General features: G+C 42.0%; 1 protein-coding gene across 4 annotated transcripts in view; it reads left to right on the top strand.

The window, feature by feature from the left end:
• The window catches only part of LOC111577037 (plexin-A1-like), a 203099-nt gene that overhangs the window by 109527 nt on the left and 71531 nt on the right, over positions 1–22041 (top strand). For all 4 annotated transcript variants that reach the window (XM_055010656.1, XM_055010654.1, XM_055010655.1 and 1 more), the window contains exons 6-9: positions 63–186; positions 2579–2732; positions 3814–3913; positions 9784–9898. In XM_055010656.1, the coding sequence (XP_054866631.1) occupies positions 63–186; positions 2579–2732; positions 3814–3913; positions 9784–9898 (493 nt within the window). The remainder of the gene's footprint in view (positions 1–62; positions 187–2578; positions 2733–3813; positions 3914–9783; positions 9899–22041) is intronic.

Genomic DNA, 22041 nt, shown 5'->3' with positions numbered 1-22041 from the left:
CTCACCTCTGATCTTCACATTCCTATGCTTTTCCTGTCGTTCTTTCTTTCCCTGCTCACTAGATGTTCACGTAAGGACCGCTGTGAACGAGCAGGAGAGCCACAGAGGTTTGCCTCCGACCAAAGGCAGTGTGTGGAGCTGACTGTTCAGCCAAGAAATATTTCTGTCACCATGTCTGAAGTCCAGGTATGTATTTTCTTGTGTATTACCCCAGCTGTAGCGGAAACTATCCCGTTTTATCTTTTAAACACAAAAAAGAACAATATGAACACTCTAGGAAGACAAAGGCGTTAGTCCTCAAGCAAAATTTGGGACAAATACACTTATTGACTTATGGTAGGGCTTTTATCCAAAGGGCCTTACAATTCACTACTCATTCACCTATTGACACACACATTCACACTCCAATGACAGTGTGCTATCATGCAAGGTGCAGACCTGACCATCGGGAGCTATTTGGCTTTCACTGTCTTTCTCACGGGCTTGTGGACAGCAGCAGCTGTGGATAGAATTGTAGGTTTTGTGATCAGCACGACTGTCCTGCTTTCTGGTGGCAAGTTAGATGATTAGATTAATACGACTGTTGTATTTCTTTGTTAAGTATAAGGCTACAGCCAGCTGCCAAGTAGCATGAAGACTGGAAATAGAACAAAACTGATAGCTTCACTTGTTCACTGGTAGTAAAATCTGCCTAGTGAAGCCTATTTGGTTGATATATTGGTTTGTACAAAAACCAAAGTATAAGAGAGTTATATGTCCTATAAGGCTGTACAACATGGAAAAAATAAATTCTGCTGCCATGTGTAAAGGCAACTCAGGATATCCTGATCAAGATTTTTGTTTTGCCCCCAATCCAATCTGAATCATTTAAAATTCAATATCTGCTGATATCAGGTCCCAATCCAATCCCATTTTCTTAGATAATACGCACTTCATGACAAAGTCTTCTGCAATGCTTAGTGACCTCTGGCCAGTGCACCTATGTTAAATGAAGCTCGGATCAAGTTTAATAGGGTTTTTATAGCCCAGTGGTACATATGATGGCCGTCTTTGCGGCTCATATCATGTGAGTGTTACTTAAAATAGCAACATCAGCTCAGGTCAGGTCAAATGTCCAGTGTGCTCAGTTTGTAATACAAATTAATCAGTGATTGACTGATGGTCCTGCATTTCTAAGAATATTCTTGCATTTATGGCACGTGCATGACAATGGATGTAAGCAAAGGATCATTCTTTGGTTCATATTAAAGAACCCTTAAATTGGAGTAAATGATGTTCAGACTTCTCTTGTAGATTAGTCATGGAGAATCACAACCCTGCAAGTTTTCTTTTTGCGTGGCGCAGCAAAAAAAAAAAAAGTTGTAACATGTAGATTTCAAGTTCATTTGTCTTACTTCATATTTCATTTCTTGTGATGTGACTACTGTGCTTGCAGATGTCATGATACCGATGCTAAAACTATATATTGTGCAATCCCAGTGTGCCCTATTATTTCTTATTATGATTAAGTTGCTACGCAATCAGCAGAGACTCTGGAAAGTTACTGGTGACATCTAAAAGGTAGCCACTATTAACCTACCATTTCTCAAAATATCAAACTAAAGTCTCTACTAAAAATGGCGTACGCTGCTCCTATAAAGCATAAATGTGTCTGAGCTTATATGCAGCCAGTTTATTTATTAGCTATGTCACAGCTTGTGTCTGCTTGCTGCAAACCCTGCAAAGACAAGTCTGCTGCTCCACGTTTTTGCCATATCATTACCTTCATGCATTGAGTTTGTTTTCGCTGGACTTGCAAGCTTAAGTAAATTGTTGAAAAGTACTTTACTGCGTGAAATGCCATAGAAGCAGAATATTTAATTACCTATTATTTGCTTTCCTCCTTTATATAAAATGGGGAAAAGTAAGTTGATTAGTGATCTAATAACATCAGCTAAAGTTCAAAACACAGTTTCTGTTTTTATTGTTTGAGATGCCCTCAGTAGCAAACACAACATTGTGTGGATAATCATTACAGGAAAAGAGGTAAGAAAGCCAGACAGATTACGCTGTGTACCTCTAGAGCTGGTGTACATTGTTTGCTTCTATCATTCTGTTCCATTCATTTTTGCAGTGAACACTTACATTAACGCATGGAATGTCGTTGAAAATTTGCAAAATTTTACATCAATAATGTAAGTTTTAAGCAAGTTCATGTAGAATTAATGAGAAATTTGCTTTTTATGGTCTTGCCGTTTTTATTATGAAAGTCTGTAAAAGTGTGTGTGTGTCAGAGCTCTCATTCTGTCAGAGGCTCCTCAGTGTAACCAGATAGGTTTGACTGATTACAGTTTGCCTCACTTTCTTTCCGCACATTAACACCTACACATTAACCTTGCTGTAATAGCTGCTGCAGTGACTGATGCACACATGCATACACACGACTACTCACTCTTTTATTCCTGTTGCTGTCACACATACCCATACTCCCCGTCTCTCCCAACACCCATTAACCCTCATGTCATATCTTATAACAATCCATGTACACCATGTCCTTCCATTGATCTTGCACTGATTGTCTCTCTCCCTTCCTCTGTAGCTGGTCCTCCAGGCTCGTAATGTGCCCGATCTGTCAGCGGGGGTCAACTGCTCCTTTGAGGACTATGTGGAGACAGAGGGACGGATACAGGGTGGACACATCTTTTGCATGTCTCCTTCCATCCGGGACATCGCCCCGATCACTAGGAACAAAGGTTAGGGCAAGAAGGGCGCTGGGTGATGAAGTCATTGGGGAGTGACGACATTGGGCTGGGAGTGTGGTATTGTGGGGTGTTTCGTGAACTTATATTTGTTATGTTTGTCCTCACTTCTCATCATATTTCCCACTCTTTTTATGTTATCTTGCTCTTCTCCTTTTGGCCCCTCTATGCCATGATATTCTATATATTCATCACCATGCACTGATATCTCCCCTCCCAAGGGATATTTTTTCTCTACATTGAAAGAGGAGAAATCAAGAGCTGTGCATTCAGCAGAACAGAATTTTGTTAGTACCAGTTGATTTGCCTAGTGTGTCTATATTCAGATTTCCTTGTCATCACCAATAATGGCCACCCATTCCTGTTCAAAGACCCGAACACAAGTCCAGATTCATCTACTGAAAATAGAACTGTTTTTGAATTCCCATTATCATGCATTATGCACTGTTGTCAGTTTCATTTTATTTATTTTTTCCTTCTAAACGACTGGTTCTGCTCTTAACTTTTTTTTCAAAGCGGTAGCTTCAGTGTGGTTTACCGTCATATTTAAAAATATCTGCATCTTTATTTATTTTCTTGCAGAGTCTGCACCTGTTTCATGTCCAATTCTGTCACACCACAAAGACGAATAAAACTTGTTTCAAAGGAATGAAAACATGTCAGATAGTGCGCTCTAAGTTTCCTCAAAGACATCTCAGTAGTTATTCGGCTGAGCCCATTATGCCCCATTATGAGTTCTCATCAGTTCTGGCATCTAAATACTGATTGGTGCCGCTATTTTTAATGCCACCCTACTGTGGGTGTGACATGAGGAGTGTGTTGCTAAGCTACACTGTGTCTTGATATGCGTGTGTTCTCCGCTGAGGTTATACAAGTGGAATTCAAAAGTGTCACTTTGTGTCGATGAGTAAGGTGTTTCGATATACACCCTCATTTCACTTTTCACTGTTACTAAATTAATTATTGGGTGTTATTTTTGGGATGGTTGCTCGTTTAAGTTATGCTCCGGTCTAAAACTTTAAAGGCACAGAAAATAGTCTCATTCTTCATACATTTTCCAATATCTGTCATGCAGGTGACAAGCGGGTGGTGAAACTTTACCTCAAGTCCAAAGAGACGGGCAAGAAGTTTGCCAGCGTCAACTTTGTCTTCTACAACTGCAGCGTCCATCAGTCGTAAGTTACAGTGACTGAATGTTTTTACTCTAGTTTTCTTATTTTTATCTCATTTTAGTCTTTTCCCTCTTGTTCTTTCAAGAAACAGCCTTTTTGTCCAGTCTCCCTTTGGGCTGTCTCGTGTTACTGTCCATGAGAGATACAGTTAGACACACACACACACACACACACACACACACACATCCATCCCACCCCCGACTCTGTATCCCACTCTGACCTACACAGAAGGCTTGTGTTACATTTGGAGTGAAAAATCAAATGTGCCGTATATGAGAAACGATTGGGATATGAGATGGTAATTCTAGTCTTTTTTTTTTCTTTTTTATCAAAACCCACAACACACGCTAATGATACTTCTATGATTAATTCATTACACAGAGGTCTGCCATAATGGCTCCCAATCAAAGATTCTAACCTCATTTATGGCTTTTTTTCCCCACTTGACAAAACAAATACTTCCAGCTTTTTGAGCACTTAGATTATCCGTCCGGTTCTTATTTACACAAGAAAGACAGAAGCAAATGGTGTGAATGAAATCTGGTGCCTTTTCCGATGAGTTAGTCTCCTTCACGCCCCAGATGCCCTCCGCTCTCGGCCCGATTGCAGTTCACTGCCTCCCCTAATCCACCTTCTGCTGAAAATCTCTACCACCCATAGAGCCACACCCATAGGTCAGTCCTACCACGAGCATGATGCACCCTGCCGAGGTATAAGAATCCTCCAACTCCTCCACCCGGCCCCACACAATACCCTCCTCCCCCCGTCCATCCGTAGCTGATCCAGGGGAGGCTGAAACTTCTGCTGGGGTATTAGCCTTGGGGCAGCAGATGGCTTGGAGGCCCCTGGGGTACCACAGGGCTCCATCCCGGCTTCTCTCTGGATGCTGGATGAGCCTCCTTTGAGGATTGACCACAAACACATGGACACACACGTATACATGCAGAGAGACACCTCTCTCCACTCTGTCACTTACACCTCGCTGAAGCCTTGACTGTCTCAGACACCTAATCCGCTATTGTGACCTTTAACCCAACTCCCCCGTCTCCCTGACCTTGTACACAAATCCTCTGCCACAACAACGATGATTAGCTCAGCTGGTTAAGGGTGTGGTGGTTTACAATGTCAACTCATGCTTAATTCATCTCCCACAAGGACAGTGTTGTGTTTGCTCTGCCTGTCAGTGTTTTCTTACCATCTAAGATACACTCAGATGTAAATCGCTTCGTGTTAAAATAGACACAATTAAAACGTGGCGCCACATTAAAATTCCTGATATGCCAATGAACTCACAAATCAAGTGTTACAAATATATGAGAAGTGACGCAGACAAGAGAGTCGGCCATTTGAAGATATTAGCCCAATGAACTCTGATTAAATCCGCTCCCTGTACTGATCTAATACGGCCTCCGAGTGATGTAATGGACATGTTTAATGAAGTTACAGATAGGGCACGTTGCATCTTCTGCAGCTACTCTGATGGCGAAGAGAGATGCTGAGATAAGAATCCCATTTGGAGCTGGCACTCTGTCCCGCATACCCGTTGTGCCCCCCAGGCGTCAGTGTGTGTCGTCTGATGAGATCAGACTGGTAATGTCGTTGGCGTAATGACTTCAGGCCCGTGCGGCCACATGCAAGGCCCTGTTTCCAAAATGCTTGGTCATTCTTTACAGAGCTTAGTTTTCCTCTAATGGGCTTAGACTCAGAATACTGGAGGCTTTTACACTGTGGAGGAACCAGACATTCTTGAAACAAGCAGCAACCGATTTCCAAGCAAAAACACTATTCATTTGCTGTGAATTAATTCCCATGCATCAGTTGTTTCAGTCTCATACGGGGCTCTCTAACCCTGTCTGGAGGTGTATACTGGTAATTTTCACAGTGTCTTATGAAACGCGAGAAATAGATTTGACACTGGAATTGCTCGGCCACGTTTCTTAATAGTTTACTCTCACACACCGACACCAAACCCCTGATCCCCAAAAACACATGCCCCTCCTGCTTATTTACTCAACTGATTACGTCGTGGCCCTTGCCTTTTCAAAAATGCCATAAATTTGCATAGTGGTATTAATCTAATTAGAATTCCCGCTGTTTCAGTTTAAGGGTTGGCGAGATTGAAATAGAAAATCACCCACGGCCATGATTGCTCCTTAATTAAATATTTCCATACGATCTTTTTAATTCCACAGCCCCCATTTAATAAAGATGGAGAGTATAGCCTGGAAATGAATTGGGGTTTAAATGTCTGCATAAGGCCGTGTGAAGCACCTTTTCTTGCTACGGTTAATTTGGTTTGGGCAATGACTGGGTCATTTGTTGTGTGATGAAGGGTATTCATGGAAAAATAGGGAGAAATGGTATATTGAATGTCATAGAAAGAAAGAGCCTGGCTTTTTGACAGAGAAAAATGTGAGAAGCTGTGAACTGAAGAAAAGACAGTGGAGGAATACACTTAAAAAGATTTGGAAGAATTGTACAATGAATTCCAATCAGTTAACATAGATTTCCTGTAAACTACTCACTCAGACATGCATTAATAGAATTATGTGCATGAATACTAGTCCCTAGGTGTTTTATCAACCCCTCTCAAATTTTAAAGGGATCCAGTAATGATAGGATAGACTATTCTAGAGGACCGTTAAATTATTCACCTCCACTCCTTTGAAATGAATAGTAGCCAATAAATAACTCATTTTGCCAAGTACAGGAGTGTCAAACGCGCCTCACTAGGAGAGCAGATTGTATTTAGCTCTCCAAACTGACCAAGGAGAGGAGAGAGGAGGAAATCACAGTCCATTGTGTTTGGCCTTGAAAAAACACTGCTGCTCCAAAGCTAGCGTATCTTGATTAGCATCTGAATACGAACGGATTAAATTAGCATTATGAGCATGGCCATACGGGGAGCGTGTCTCCAGCCGTTCAAAGCCTATGAGGGGCTACAGGCGATGGGGAGCGACAGGAAGGAGCAATAAGGAGATACTGGGGGGTCTGAAGAAAGGAGCCCACCCCTGGACAAGAGAATTGAATGTCCTCAAATGGCCCTGGGTGGGCATTTTGTTAAAAGGGTGTGCACCCAGGTTAAAATAGAGACTCTGAGATCCTAAGGCAGCTCGTGACAGGGGGTCCTGGTTACTTCAAGGAACCAAAGCGCGAGCTGTAGGGGGTTGTCAGACAGGGCTTCCCGCTGGCCTTGGGTGGCACACGGAACGGTACCGTCTTTTATTTCAAAGAACGTGATCATAAAAGTTGCACAAAGTTGGCACTGGTTACCTGCTGATATTTTGCTCGTTATATACAAAGTCACCGGAACACTAACAAGGTTGATTTGGCATGAATAAAAGATAAAAGTCAGATAAAAAATGGGTATTATTGAAGCTCAGCGACAGATGTGTTGACGGGTAGGAGCTACTTGCTATACATTGTACTGTTGGCTGTTTGGTTGTGGTTGCCTGCTGAGATAAGTTGCTGTACTGTATTTTGATGAGCACTGATCCACTGGTGGGCCCCTAACAAAAGAAAAGACTCTTTGACATTTAAAACAGTGGTGGTTACGGCGCAAACAAACACTAAGAAGCTTCACAATGAGCCCGGCTAACTCACCTCGTGTTCACTTCTGTGGCATCAGTAATGTCATCTGCTCTTTTGTTCGGTATTGGCAGCCTTTTTTCTGTTTCTTACTAATTCCCTAAGGACAACACAATGAGCTAAAATCCCAGTTTTGCTCTTTGAGTCTGAACACTATATGCTAACCTAGCGTAGCCTAATCGCTTTCCCTCCATTTGTTGGCAACATTGACAAATCTCCTATTTGCTCTTGTGCGGTATTAAGAGGCCTGTTATTTCCTTAGCTGCACATCTTTCATTCTAAATGGACAGCTTCTGTCAGCACAATGCTAAATTGGTCAATTAAAGCGGCAGTGGGATTGAATTAAGCTCCAGCCTCTGATCTCGCTCAAAAGGAGGGGTCTGGGCTGGAAACGATCGCTTAAAGTGTGCACCTAACAAACGAGCGTCCCTAATTGATCCAAATGAATCCACGTCTGGGTTTGATGGATTCATATATGGGCTCCATCTCAGAGCTCAAGAGTTAAAGCCCTAATTTTTCATGTGGATGAGGGGAAGGGAAGCCAGCATTTTACACAGGGTTAAAACACACTTGAGAGCTTGTCAGGAGTGTGCTCATTGCAGTTCGCACAGATGCGCAATTTTACACCTGGCAGATGTGGCTGAATACAAATCAGCCTGCTGACTTTCTGGCAATGACTGTATTAAATGTAATATTTTATTATATTTCCAATAAACCATATGCTCACACAAACCTCAATGGCTAAATGAGTCACACAGAGGAAAATCTCAAACCAAACTGCACGCCGAAGACAAAAGGCTTTACTAAGCTTTGTAATAAAATGAAACAGTTTTATTTGTTAACTCATAATGGTTACATTAGATAATGCCGTGCACATAAATGAGATACCAAGTGGCTTAGCATCTCTCGAGGGCTGAGAGCACACCAATAACATGAAGCTGTGTTGATAAACTATGCACTTAAACCTGTCTGGCTCTCCTCCACGGGTCCCTTTGGATGTGCATACACACACATATAGAGCCATAATCGCTTCCCAACTTCCAACCTAATGTTTCCTCCCCCTCTCATGAGACCCCTCTCCCCCCTTTTCTCCCCCTTCTCTCTCAGGATACCTGGCGTCTACACCTCTGTCAGGGAAATCCACCTGCTTTTGATCTCTCTCTCTCTATCTTTCCCTCTCTTCTTTCTCCCGTCTTTCTTTCAGCCTGTCTATCTGCACCTCGCCTCTGCTAAAGCAGGTGAATTTAAAATGGTGGAGCACTCTTAGCTCCGCGGATGAAAGAGAGCTTTAGACAAAGAACAGGAAGAGAGCAAATGAAAGAGAGATGGAGGGACAGAAAGAAAGAAAGAAAGGCTTACAGCTAAATGGATTGAGAGAATGAAACAACAGAGGTATAGAAAGCGGGGAAATATATGCAGAGAGTAGGTCAATTCTGAGGGAGATCATTGAACGTAGAAGCAGCAAGCGATGGACAGTTACAAGCGAGTGGGGTGTGATGAATGAGGGAAGTAAGGGGGAGAAAGAGGTTAAGACAGTTGATAGATAGGGTAAAAGATGGGGCAATGAAAGGTGAGAGGAAGAAAAGAAGGTTACAAAGAGGATGAGGAAAGTTCAAACCTGACATGAGACAATAGAGAGGCATTTAGACAGCTAAAGGAAGGTGGTCTGTGAAAAAATCTAGAGTACAGATTTAAATACGAAAATGCAGCGTGGTTAGGTATTTACATATCAGTGTAGACAGAGCTATATCAGTCAGTACTGCTTCTCCCGATGCTATTATTTCACAATTCATAACTGAATCTCAGTCCTGTTTCACTGCTTATTTCAAGTTATTTCCACTCTGCTGCTCTTTCTGCCCTGCCCTGCTCTTTAGGATAAGCAAGCATGTGATTTTACAAAAAAAAAAAGGCACACGAAGTGACATAATTGGGGGACAAGCTGTCCACATTATGAAACAAAAGCCATCCCAAACATAGCCTACTCAATGTGCACTCCAAACTCACTCTAAACTTGGAACTGCGGCTGTATTCCTTACTTCATTGTCCTTGTTCGGTGAACAGCTGATGTGGTAGACAGAGAACAAAATGAAATGCCGACCTCCTCTCACAAGTTTAGCAATTTTTGAAGGAATATGATGAATATGACACTATCTCATCCTGCCCTGCTGTTCCTCTTCTTTTCTCAAATGAAGTTGTTGATGCAGTGCAATGACTAACTGAGACTGAAGTCAGAAGGCAGGTGACTCCGCTAACTTCCCATCTCCTCTCATCTCTCTCTATTTTAGCTGCCTTTCCTGTGTAAATGGCTCATTTCCTTGCCATTGGTGCAAGTACCGCCACATGTGCACCCAGAACGCCAACGACTGCTCTTTCCAGGAGGGACGTGTCAACATCTCTGAGGTAATATTCTTGTCACTTTGTAAACAGTCATTTTTATAGCTTAATGCAGTTTTATGTGTATTTCCTTGACATGAATGTGGGATAACTGTAGCTGTGCATTTTGGTGAATGTAATTTTTTATTGTCTACAGATGAGAGAAATGCACTATAGCAATAAAACTACTCTTTCACATATACTGCTACTGTTTCTCCCACGTGCAAGCACAAATTACAGCAGCACATACCCACGTGATATTCAGCTGCATACATACCTTTCCCCTCGCACCTTCTGTGGCTTTTGCCTCAGGATTTCCTCACATCATCCTGCTGTGTGTGTGTCTGCTGTCTGTATGTGTAATAGTGGCTTTTGGCACAGTGACAACAGCTTGTGTACTGTGCAGCAATAACTCTGTCGTGGCCCATAAGGCCATAAGCAGGCAGGGATGAATGACTGTCTATGGAAATACTGCCTTGTTCTTACATAGCCAAATGCTGCATTAGCATAAAAGCTAATATCAATCGTGCCGAGCAGCGGCTACAGCAGGCATCATGTGAGGCATAACAAGTGTTTGTCAGCTGCTGGAGTGTATACAGTTATATTAGTGATGGACACAGAGCCATGTTCTGTTTTTACTGTGGTTTTCCCTTCTTGTTTTCTGTCTTATGCAAAGCAAAACGCAGTCCTGCATAAATTACCAGACACAGAAAGATGCATTGAAATGCATCTTCTCAGTGGACTTATGGATGTAAATCCACTGCACTCCCCAGTGACTGACAGTCATGCCTCCGCTTTATCTGACTGACGACTCACACACATAAATGCACAAATACACGCACAATTCCACCCTATCTCCTTATGTTTGTGGTCTGACTTTCCCTGTTATCTCTATGCAGATTAAAGCCCCCCTTGTTGGCCAGACCGATTCACCGGCCTTTATTAATTGGTCAACCTTTATCCAGTTACTCTCCTCTTTATCTCTTCTCTCAACCGGAGCTGTGCAGAATCCCAAACGCTAGCATGCTAAACCACAACCTCTGCGGCCGTCCAAAACAAGACACGGGCCCAGCCTTCATGGCTCACAGCGCTAACGTTAGCGGATTAGAGCACCCATCTGCAAGGCATGGGGAGAGCGCTGGCTAGCTCACTCTGAGCTGAGAGAGGCCAGAGGGGCAATGGATGGATAAACAGGAAAGGCCTGCAGGGATGAAAAGAAAACCAGAGGAAGCAGGATGCAAGTAAACATGTAAACTGAGTGTTAATATTGGTACGTGACAGGAAAAAGGTCTTTGGAGGTGCAGCATGTGCCAGAGTGAGGTCGATAGAGCTGAATTAATCAGATTAGATCTACTTATTAGTTGATTGACAGAAAATAATTTAGCAGCTCTTTTAATAATTGATTGCTGTTTATCAAGAGATTTGCTAGTTCGACAAAATAGGCTGAGTGCGGACATCGTATGGGGTTGAAGGAAATTTAAATGTGGATTTTTGTGGGTGTTTGACATTTAAGAAACCAAACTGTTAATTGATTCAACAAGAAAATAACGAGCATTTTTGATTAATATGTAGATGTAAAATGTTTTGAGAATACTAATATTTCTTATAGTACAGTCTATATAGAGTCTATAGAAAAGGTATTTTTGGGGGGAATGTGTTTTAAGGAAAAAATAGGATGAGCAAGAACAAAGAGAGACAGCGTGACAAAGAGAAGGAGACAAATGGATAGAGAGGGAGATGAAGAGACTGAGGCAGTGTTAGAGTGAGAGAGACAGCAGGAAGAAGGAAGGGATAGACGGACCAGCTGAGAGCGGCATGTGGACAGAGAGACCTCTCCTGTCACCTCGTCTGCCCAAGAAACCACCGACCACATGCTCCACTAGAGAATCCATCATCTGCACTGTCTCACACACACACACACACACACACACACACACACACACACACACACACACACACAGACACCCCATAAACACACAACCACTGCGCTTTGTGTCTTTCATGCACACAAGGGTAAACATTCTTACACTGACATGCACGCGCGCACACATGCACAGAGTCATTCATCATCCTTCTCTTAGCTGCCATATCCATTAGTTGCGCTCTCAATGCCCCAACAAGTACAGCTCTTCCTGTAGGCTAGGCTTATCCTTCTCCTCTCTAGGGCCCATCTCTCTCTACCTCATCCTTCACCACTTTGATGCTCAGTCACCCCATCTTTTTCTCATCTTTCTTTCTCTTTACCTTCCGCGCTCGGTGTGTGAAATATATATTATTAAAGTAAGGAAGAAGAGGACAGAAATGCGCCTCTCTTTCCTAACACCTTGTGGTTTTACCTCTTTAGCTGCTGGTATATTGGGAATAGTTTGGCATACCATCAGAGACGTGTATTTCTGTTCACAAATTCTTGCACCCTTAATTTAGACCTCAGACAGTGCTCTCTTTTTTGCCACGCTCTGGCTTTATCCAGAATACAAATAGCAGTGTTTTAACATAGGAGTGAAATCAGCTCTCCTGATAGCAGACATTTCAATCAGACCTTTACCGCTCTCTCCTGCAGATGAACACAGTAGATGGGATTGGATAAGACTCATTTTCAGACAGCGATCAAAGGCCGGATAGAAGTGTTCACACAGGGTTGAGAGGCAACGGAGTCTCCCGCCTGACTCCGTGGTCTGAGCGCTGCTTTACTGATCAGACAGTGGAGCTGAGAGGGAGGATGGGACCAGCTGGTCAAAAGATCAAGGCAGACGGATGAACTTTGAATGTGTGAAATTCTCTTTTTCATACCAATATAATCAACCCTCCCTTTTCTCCTACTTCACCCTTATTCTGCAGTTTCTTTACCAGCGTCGCATCTCAATGAAAATCAATCAACATCAGCGTCATTATCTCAGATATAAAAAGAAGCATTTGACAGTTATACACCAAACATCTCTTCCTCTTTAACCTTAATTCCTTTCCTCTTTATTTTGCCTCTCATCCTCTCATCTGACTGTATCTGAATCTTGTGTTACCATGGCAACCCAGAAGATCGGTGTGTTGCTGATGAGGCCTCCCCCCCCTTTATTTTGTCGTCTTCTCCTCCAACAACCAGCACTCCAGCACTATCTCGTCCATCTGTAATTTGTTCCACCAAATTACATTGTATGGAATACGTTTATGTGGTTGTTGGGCTGAAGCTGAACAGTTAAAAGAAGGAAAATCTAACAAAGAATGTATTAAACAAGCCAATCAAAGAGCAAAAATGTTGTTCTTTTTTGTGAGCAGACTGTGACAAAAAAGGGAGGAAAGAGAGGGAATGAAATGGATTGACAAAGTAAGCGGGGAGGAAATAAATATAATGAGTGACATTTCCAAATCAAATATGCATGAATCAACAATGCCTCCAATGGCACAACAAACAAATTCTGGAATTAAGGAGCGACCGGGCGGAAAATTGCAGGAGAGGGGTAGGAGATACTTTATTATAAAAACAAAAATGTTGGAAAGAGAGGATACTAAAACGAAAGAAGGAAAGAATCTCTCCTTGATGAATTATTTCTTGTCTCATTTTTACCTTTTCCCCTTCGTCTAGTTTCCTTTTTTGACAAACTTAATTGCCATTTCTTAATCCACTTTTCTCCCTTCTTTCTCCTCCTATTCTCCTCCTCTTCTCCTTCCTCCTCCTGCACCTCTGGAGAGAAACCGTTCTTTCTGAGCCAAAGCCTTGATGAGTGCCAGGCAAGGTTCGGGGTGGCTGGGCTCAGCTATGTTAAGACATGCTTACGTGTTTGTTTTGCTGCAAAGCGAGGCTCAGTCTCACTCGAGCAATCAAGGCAGCGGTTAACTTGATTGAGATTTGTGGGTACAGCGCTGTTTTTTTTTTTTACCCCCCACCCCTCTCTCACTGTTTCTCTCTTTGCTCTGCTTCTTTTTTGTCATTTCAGTTTTAGCTTTACATACAACACACAGGTTTAACGTCTGACTGTTTGAACATTTCCGACTGTTTGCATTGGGTTCAGATCCAGACTGTGGAAAGTGTAAGAATGATGAGCCTTTCAGATTCTTTGTCTTTTTACAAATGTGGCAAAAGTCTACTTTCTGTCAGGATGTAGCCATCATAAATATTATGCTCTCTTGCAACACTTACTTAAGATGTAATATGGTGTTCACTGGTACTCTGTTTTTGCACATCTGCTCAGTCACACTAACCAGTAGCTTCCTCAGCTACATTTATTTTACGTTTAATGGAATGTGTTACCCCAGTGGTGAATTTTTCACTCTTTTATAAATTCAACACCTTCCACTCCTTCTGTTTATTCTGTCCCCTCTATGTGTGGACATAGGAAGGGTTAAAGAGCATTACACTCCTCCTTGTTTCTCTTCTCTCTCCTCTGCCTACTTTCCTTTTCTCTTGCTTATGTGGTATATGTGCTATTCTTATTTGCTTTCTTAGTGAGTTACATGAAAAGATCAATACCTCTCTTACATACAGTTAATGTGTAGCTGTAGCCAGCAGCTGGTTAAGCATTCTCCTCTTCCAACACCTTTTAGACACCCAAACTGGGGCGTCGGTGTCCGCCAATTTGTGTAACTTTCCGAAACCGACAATCCTACATTCACACCCACTAGAGCCATTGATTTGCCAGCTGTGCAGATGTGAGAAACTATGCAGGGTTAGAACTTCTCCCTTAAGCTCTCTCTTTCCTTTGTTACACAACTATTTCTGGCAGTTTTGGTGTTTGTACGGGTGGATGCTGCTCTATAAAAGCCTTCCAGGATAGACTTGACCATTAGTCTTTTCTTGTATAACTCGACCCTTAGCTTAGCTTAACACAGGAACTGGAAACAGTGAAACTGCTACCTAACACTACAGCTCACTTTTAGGACTCATTCTCATAGTCATCACTGAGTAATACAATCTAATGTGTTGAATCTGTGTGGATAACAAAGGACAAAAATGCGGGTTTGTGCAGGACTATTTCTTGTGTGGGAGCTGCTCCCATACAAGCCAGTTCCAAATTCTGGTCAAGAAAAAGTTATTTTACTTTTCATAATTAGTGTTGTACTATTACTCATTATCTATAGTGTTATTGGTAATTTTTTTTGAGCTTCAGAGGTCCTGGTAGGCGGGTTTTGTTGCCTTGGGGCAAAGGACAACTTTACGTTAGCTGTTTCCGGTCTTAATACGTAGCTCAGCCAATTGCCTGCTGGCTCCAGCTACATATTTATTGTGCTGATATGACAGTGGCATCCCTTTCTCATTTTATTCTTTACAAGATAGTGTGTTTGTATGGCCAAGTGATAAATGCGTCCTTTAATACACCTGAAAAGCGCATCTTTAGTACAGTCAAGCCTGTGTGTATCAGAATATCTCACAAGTAGACACGCATGTTTAATGCCACACTGTCTCCAGATACATTAACAAGAGAGGCTCATATAGGCTGCACTCGGAACAAAGCGTAACAATACTCTGACACATTTTCTCAAGTGCCGTCTTCTCCTCATATACTCTTAACCAAGCAGATACACTTATAGCATGCAGCCTGCCCACATATTCCTAAACAGTCACAAAAACACATGCTCTGTTGCTTTCTCTCTCTTCCACACACACAAGCACACAATCTGTGGCTGACAGGGTTATTTGTGATGGAGGTGTGAAGGCCCCGGACCGTGACATTCTGGCACACTGTGTTTACCCTGGCTGGTACTGAGACACTGAGCAGAACACACACATTTTAGAAAAGGACATCCCACAGACTTCAGGCCAAGGCCGCTTGAGGGGCCTCGCTTTGTGCATGGATATACGTGTGTGTTCGACTACACCGCTTTGGTGTGTGTTTGTGTGTGACTGTCACTGGTTCTTATCAGGACAAAGCACAACCAGCAGCACAGGGCTGCAGGGGGCATATGGGTGAGGGGGAGGGAGGAGTGGGTGAGTGGTTGAATAATATCCACTGTTTCCTTTTTCTCTCTTTGCCTCCCTCCCTCCTTCTTGGTGTCTTTATCTGTTAGCAATATCTGTCTTCACCCCTCACCACCCTTCTATTCCCATGCAGCGCCTTCACTCAAATCATGTATCTACAGAGTTGTTGCCTTTTTCTGTCCACTGTCACGCTCCACAGACTTCATCCTTTCTTTCTCTCCATCTTTTCCTCCCTATTCCACTATTCTTCTTTCTTCCTTTCCTTCATCTGTTACCACACATAGCTTCTCTTTTATAATCTGTAGCACTTTTCCCGGTTCCTTCTCTTTATTAGTTCATTTATTTCAGCTCTCCATCTAAGTGCACCATGTAGCTCATAGATGAAATCACATCGGCACACACCCTCCACCACTCAATATGAAGGGGAGACGTGACTCAGCCATATTTAATAAAATACAACTAATGTTGTGAGGAGGGAACAAATACATGAGAACATTGGTGGATGTAGCAGTGCTTTTGCAGCGGGGACAAGCCAAAGATGGACAGAGGTTACTGTAATTAGGACCAGATGTAAAGAGAAACAAGAGGGAAGAAAAAAACTAAGAAACAAAGACACGGGCAGGGAGGCAAGTGGAGAAACTCTGGCAGTAACAACCGGCAGATTACATTCAGAGTGACGCGATTTATTTTCCAAATGCTCTTCATGGTTGGAGGGAAAGGAGGGAGGGAGGTAGGGAGGCAGAGGGAACATGGAGAGGAAGTGGAGGCGACAGGGTGAAGTAACCACATGCCTCCTTTGCCAGATGGATCTAAGTTGGACCGTGACCGGCCAGCTTTTAACCCTTGGTTTGGTTTGGTAGCACACTGCTTCAGCCATCCACCTCTCTCCATTTTTGTGAACTTCCCTTGAAAACTTCTTGTCTTAGAGTCAATAATTGCACATTCACCTACGGGAAATCGGTGCGCAATTGTATCAAGCGTTTGGGCGAACTCTCTCATACATCCCTGTTATTTGTTAATAGAGAACAATGAGGTAAATGAAAAAGTGTTTCTTGAGTCCCAGCAATGTAATCCAGCCTTTCGTTAATGTTTTAACACCGTGAGTCCGTGTGTTGTGTGAGCTTCCCACACAATAATAGTGTTTGTGTCAGGGGAACAAAGAGGCAGGAGAGATTTGAATCATGGTGCTGGGCATCATTTTTGTGTGCAGATGTGCTCATAGGTGAACAACACATGGTCTGTCACAGATGCATGCAGATGTTTTATTTCTCTCTTTCTGTGGTTTTTAGTTCCACCAGCCCAAAGCTCATCTTTTCTGTTTTTTCCCTCTGTCCCAGCTCTTCCTTCAGTTTTTTTAGTATCTCTACATAAAACCTATACTTAGTCTCGCTCTGCCTTGCATCGTGCATCAATCCCTCACCAACAGAAGGCAGGGAGGATGGGTTGCCCTGGCTGGGAGGCACTGTGGAGCGAGCAGCCTGTCATACCCTAAGAAGTATGCTTAGTAGACAACTACACAAGGACAGCAGAGTTATGTAATTGTATTTATGTAAGAGGGTGGAGTTTACCGAATGCAGCTTACATTAACTATTACACTTTTGCAGATTCGAAGGACACGTTCTTGGCGTAAAGCTGTGCTAGGCATTTTTTTTGGGGACATCCTTGGGCCAAACTTCCATACTAACTTTTCAGCATATTGTAATTAAAGTGGTCTGAGAGGACCTCCTGGCTCTGTTTTTAGAAAGTCTAGCTTCTGACGGGATGCATCAGTCAATCACAGGGCCTTTTTAAAATCAAAGGAGATGGTATAAATTAAAGTCCGTGGAAAGATCAGAATTTGATTGTGCTGTGTTGGGCTGTGTATTTTGTTTGCTGTGTTTTTTTTTTGTTTTTTCCTTTTCCATTCCTGACCCATTACAACTTTAATTGGTTAAAAAGGGTCCATCTTGATATGGCATTGAGAAAATAAGCAGTCAGTGAATCACAATGCTGACAATTGCAAGTATTAGGAGTAACATTGCTGCCAGGTTATTCCCTCCTTGGTATAATCCTCTGCCATCCGGTAAGGCTCACTAATGCAGCAGCTACCACCCCGGCCATGCCAACATACCAGCTGCAACACTGAATACAATATCAGCAAAAGCTTAATGAAGAGCAAATGTGAAGTAAAGATTCAAGCAAATGGACACGCCAGCACACCCACAGGGATAAGATGACATGATAGATGCACAGGGAATTTCAGGCCATGCACTAGTGTGCTTTAGTGTCTGTGTTTGTGCAAGTGTGTGTCTGTGTGTCAGTCACAGGTCCCAGTGGTTTAATTATTCACTCTGTATTAAATCTTCATTTCCGCCGCCCTCACAGTCAGCCTTCCTAATGGTGAACACAGATGAATATTGCATTTTCACCATCAACCATCAATGTGTCAGAGGGAGAAAGAAATAAATGCAGAGTCACTGAAAGAAAGAGATGTCTGCAATTTGAGACAGAGGAGTAACACAGCGAAGTGAGCTGAAGCAAAAACAAACTCAGAAGTGCAGGCAGATCAGTGCAGCAGAGAGACTGTGATTGAGAAACAGCAGTCGCCTGCTGAGATGGAGAGGCATAGAGAAATAGAGGAAGGGAAAAAAAACCCTGTAGCGTGCTGTGTCGTCCACTCTCAGAAGACCGGCTAACTGCGTCTGTCATGTTGGGCTTTTCACCATGCTGTTTTAGTAAAGTGGCCATCACCGATTTTTATTGCAGCCTTCATTTTACTGACACCATTGCGCTCCAATGAAAACCCAAAATGGTCAGCGATCCACTGCATACAAGCTTCAGAGACATGGAGATTGCCAGCACAAGACTGGCCTTGAACTTTAGAAAAATAAAGTGGTGTTAAGGTTTTTATCAAGCAAAGATTTAGCTCTATTTTAAAACAGACTAAAGTAGCGTTGTTATTTACCTTTTCTATAGCTGAATCTGGGCAGGGTTAATTACACAATGCTTTTAGTATCAAGTTTCATTGTAATGCACATTGCTACCTGTTGCCTGAGTGTCAGTCTGCTTAGGAATCAATGCCTCAGAAACAATAAGGTCCTGTCCCTATTAGTTTGGTGCTTTTTCACTGTTGACTCAAGTTACTAAGGCGGCTACGCTACCTCTGGTTTATTAGATAGGTCGTCTGGTTTTTGCAAGGCTTTACACATAAATAGCTGAGTGCCAGGATGAGCAAGAATAAATACCTTACCAGTGTCTCTAATCACTAGGTATAAAACTATAATTATAACACCGTAATGTATGATTGTCAGTGTGTAAATCAGTGTGTGTTTATGGAGGCCTAGTGTGCTCTTTGAAAGCTGTCAGTATCTAACAAAGAGCCACTGTACCAAGGCAGGTATTCAGCTTATTCTCAGATTTACCAGAACTGCAGCGACTCCTGCTCTGACAGTTTTGGGCCTCCTGAGAGGGTGTAGATTAGCTTAATCTAGCATTTTAGAGACTCTGCATTGACAGAATCCAAAGATGAGAAAAAACATATTTTCTCTCAATAGATCAGAATTGTCAAATTGGTTTTGATCAGCACAGCAACCAAGCAGAATCTAAAAATGATATTTTGATGATGTTACTTGAAAAGGAGGTTTAAAAAAACATCAAAATAAGCTCACAGTTTCAATCATGTCTCTCAAACATTGACCATCTTCTTACAATTGGTGGCATCTGTCTGCGTAAATATGTAAAAAGAAACAGCATAAATCCATGAATTATATAGATTCATATAAGACTATGACAGTAGGGATGGTCTGATTTTTCTCAGGTTGCATTAAACAATAAATTACTTTAATGTCACTAAATATTGAGCATATGCTGCCAATTTATGTTTGAGACCATATAGGTTATTTTTGGAGTAGAAATTTTCATTTCCTTGATGTTCTTAAATTTGATGTTCAGACAGCAACCTAAAAAATGCTGGCTACAAAACTGAATATTCTATATATTTTATTTTTGTTGGCTGTATTATTGGGCCTGTTAATAGAATTTCTGCACTCTTATTTCCTCAGAAATGATGTACAAACCCATATCTGTCTGGGCCAAAAATATGAACCATTGAAAATTTAAAAAACATTTTCACCACATTCAAGAAAAGTATCAAGTGGGCTAACTGCTGGCACACAAATGATCAGAAAACCTTTACATTTTAGGTTCTTGTAGACCAGTCTAGTGTCTAAATGTAAGTGTTGTAAGCATAGTGCAGTCAGTCGTCAAGCAACACTGCATATAAAATGTAAATTAGGGTAATTTTGGTCTGTCTGTGCTCTTTTTTATGATAAAAAAATAAAAATTCTGATCTCTCCTCATGCTGAAATATGGTGCAGTTGGAATAGAAGAGCCATATGCAGCAGACAGGAGAGCATATCTACCTCTGAAATCAAGGCTTGTCTTTGAAAAGCTGAAAAGCACAAGGTTTGATTGCTGCTGACATATCTGGGTTAGAATGATAACGGGGTGCCAGCCACCCCCACCCCTCCCCCTCTGCTCTATGAAAATCCATAAGGAAAAAAAAAGACTCTTCCTCAAAAAATATTCACACACTTCTGCTTTTTATTGTTTTATAGTATAGTGTGCCATGTGTGTCGAGGGGATAAACTGTGTAGGTTTGGCGGCTCGCTTGTAAGTCAAGGATAAGGGATTAGGAGATGAAATCAACATGTATGTGCGCCTGGGTGGTACATCAAAGCGCAGAGTCTGAGAGCGGGTGTGTGTTTGTACAGTATATGAGGAACATATATGTACGTGGATTCAGTCGAGCTCCTGCTCCGTGAGACTTTGATAATCCACGCTGAATAACATTTATGTCACACGTCCCCCTGCATCTCGCTTTTAATTCAGACTCTCTTTTCTGTGCTCCTTCGTTCCTCTGCACTCGCTCGTCACTTTGTCTCTCTCCCTCCTTCCACCTCTTCCTCCCTGCTTCGCTCGGAAAGAAGGGCGTGGGCAGACAATCTCACAGTCCCTTTCAAGGTTCAAAGTGCCTTTTCTTCCTCTGCTTCCTGCGCTCCTGCACTGTTCTACATGTTGCTGCCTTATTAAGTTGTTCCACTCTCTGTCTCTTTCTCTCTCTCCATCCCCCACAGTAAGTGTCTGCTTGGTCACAGAACATATTTCAGGTTTTTGCCTGCTAATGAGCATGCATCAACTTCATGCACACACACACACACACACGCACACACACATGCAGCACACTATGTACGAACCACACCCTGCAGCTTCTGTAGATATTCATTTCTAATAATAGCTGCACCCGTGTACTGTTTATTGCTACTATAGAGTGATTCTCTCAGCATGTGTACAATACCTAATGGATTCAAGCCAAAGTTTCACATAGACACTTCCATATACTCTCTTTCTGATCTCTATTACCAGTGATTTAATGCATAGATTTCTTCCTCTCATCACTATGGCTCACACACGTCCCAAAGTACGAACACACACTCTAAGAAACACATGGCTGCTGGCCAGCTGGTGTGCAGAAGACGAGGGAATAAGAGAATATGTGGTCCTTGAGCTGACGGTATGATGTATGGCATGTCATGTCATGGTATTACATGGCTTGTATCAATTAAGTAATGATTTGGAAACAGACTTCCATTAACAATATGGTTCAAAATGTTGGCACCAAACGCTAATTTTTGTTTCTTTGCTCATTTTAAAAATCGACCAGTTCAATTATTGTTTAAAAAAAATAAAAAATTTAGTGTAAATGAATACATCAAATATAATCTGAAATAGAACCAGCAAATCATGCCCTGGTTTTGCATTTTTAGGTAATAACATCTCTAAAACATGCCCACACAGAATATTTTACATGGGATGTATGTTTATTTTGTAGCAGCCCAATAGCATTTGGTTAACTGAATTTTACCACCCTACGTTTTTCTTCCTGCCTTTCTATTCTCTGCAGTTTGTATGCATTTACTCTTCTTACTGATAAGAATACACAATGTCTGATGGGAGAAAATGAGCTTATTTTCTTCTTGGTTTGTATGTGATTTGGGTGCCACCCACTGAACACTTATAGAAATCATTACAATTTTGCTGCAAGAACAGTTGAATTGATGATATGATTGTTGTTTTGGTTTATCACCTAGCATTATTTATCTAGTTTACTAGAAGTGTGCGACCCTCATTACAAAGGTTAGATGTTTTAGATGCGACCTTTACCCCTTCATTCACACAGCCATAACATGTGACACACCATGTCATGCATGTTACTTTGGATAAA

This window comes from Amphiprion ocellaris, chromosome 5, assembly GCF_022539595.1.
Source record: "Amphiprion ocellaris isolate individual 3 ecotype Okinawa chromosome 5, ASM2253959v1, whole genome shotgun sequence".
Classification (NCBI taxonomy): Eukaryota; Metazoa; Chordata; class Actinopteri; family Pomacentridae; genus Amphiprion; species Amphiprion ocellaris.
This window is presented reverse-complemented; position numbering and strand designations above follow the sequence as displayed.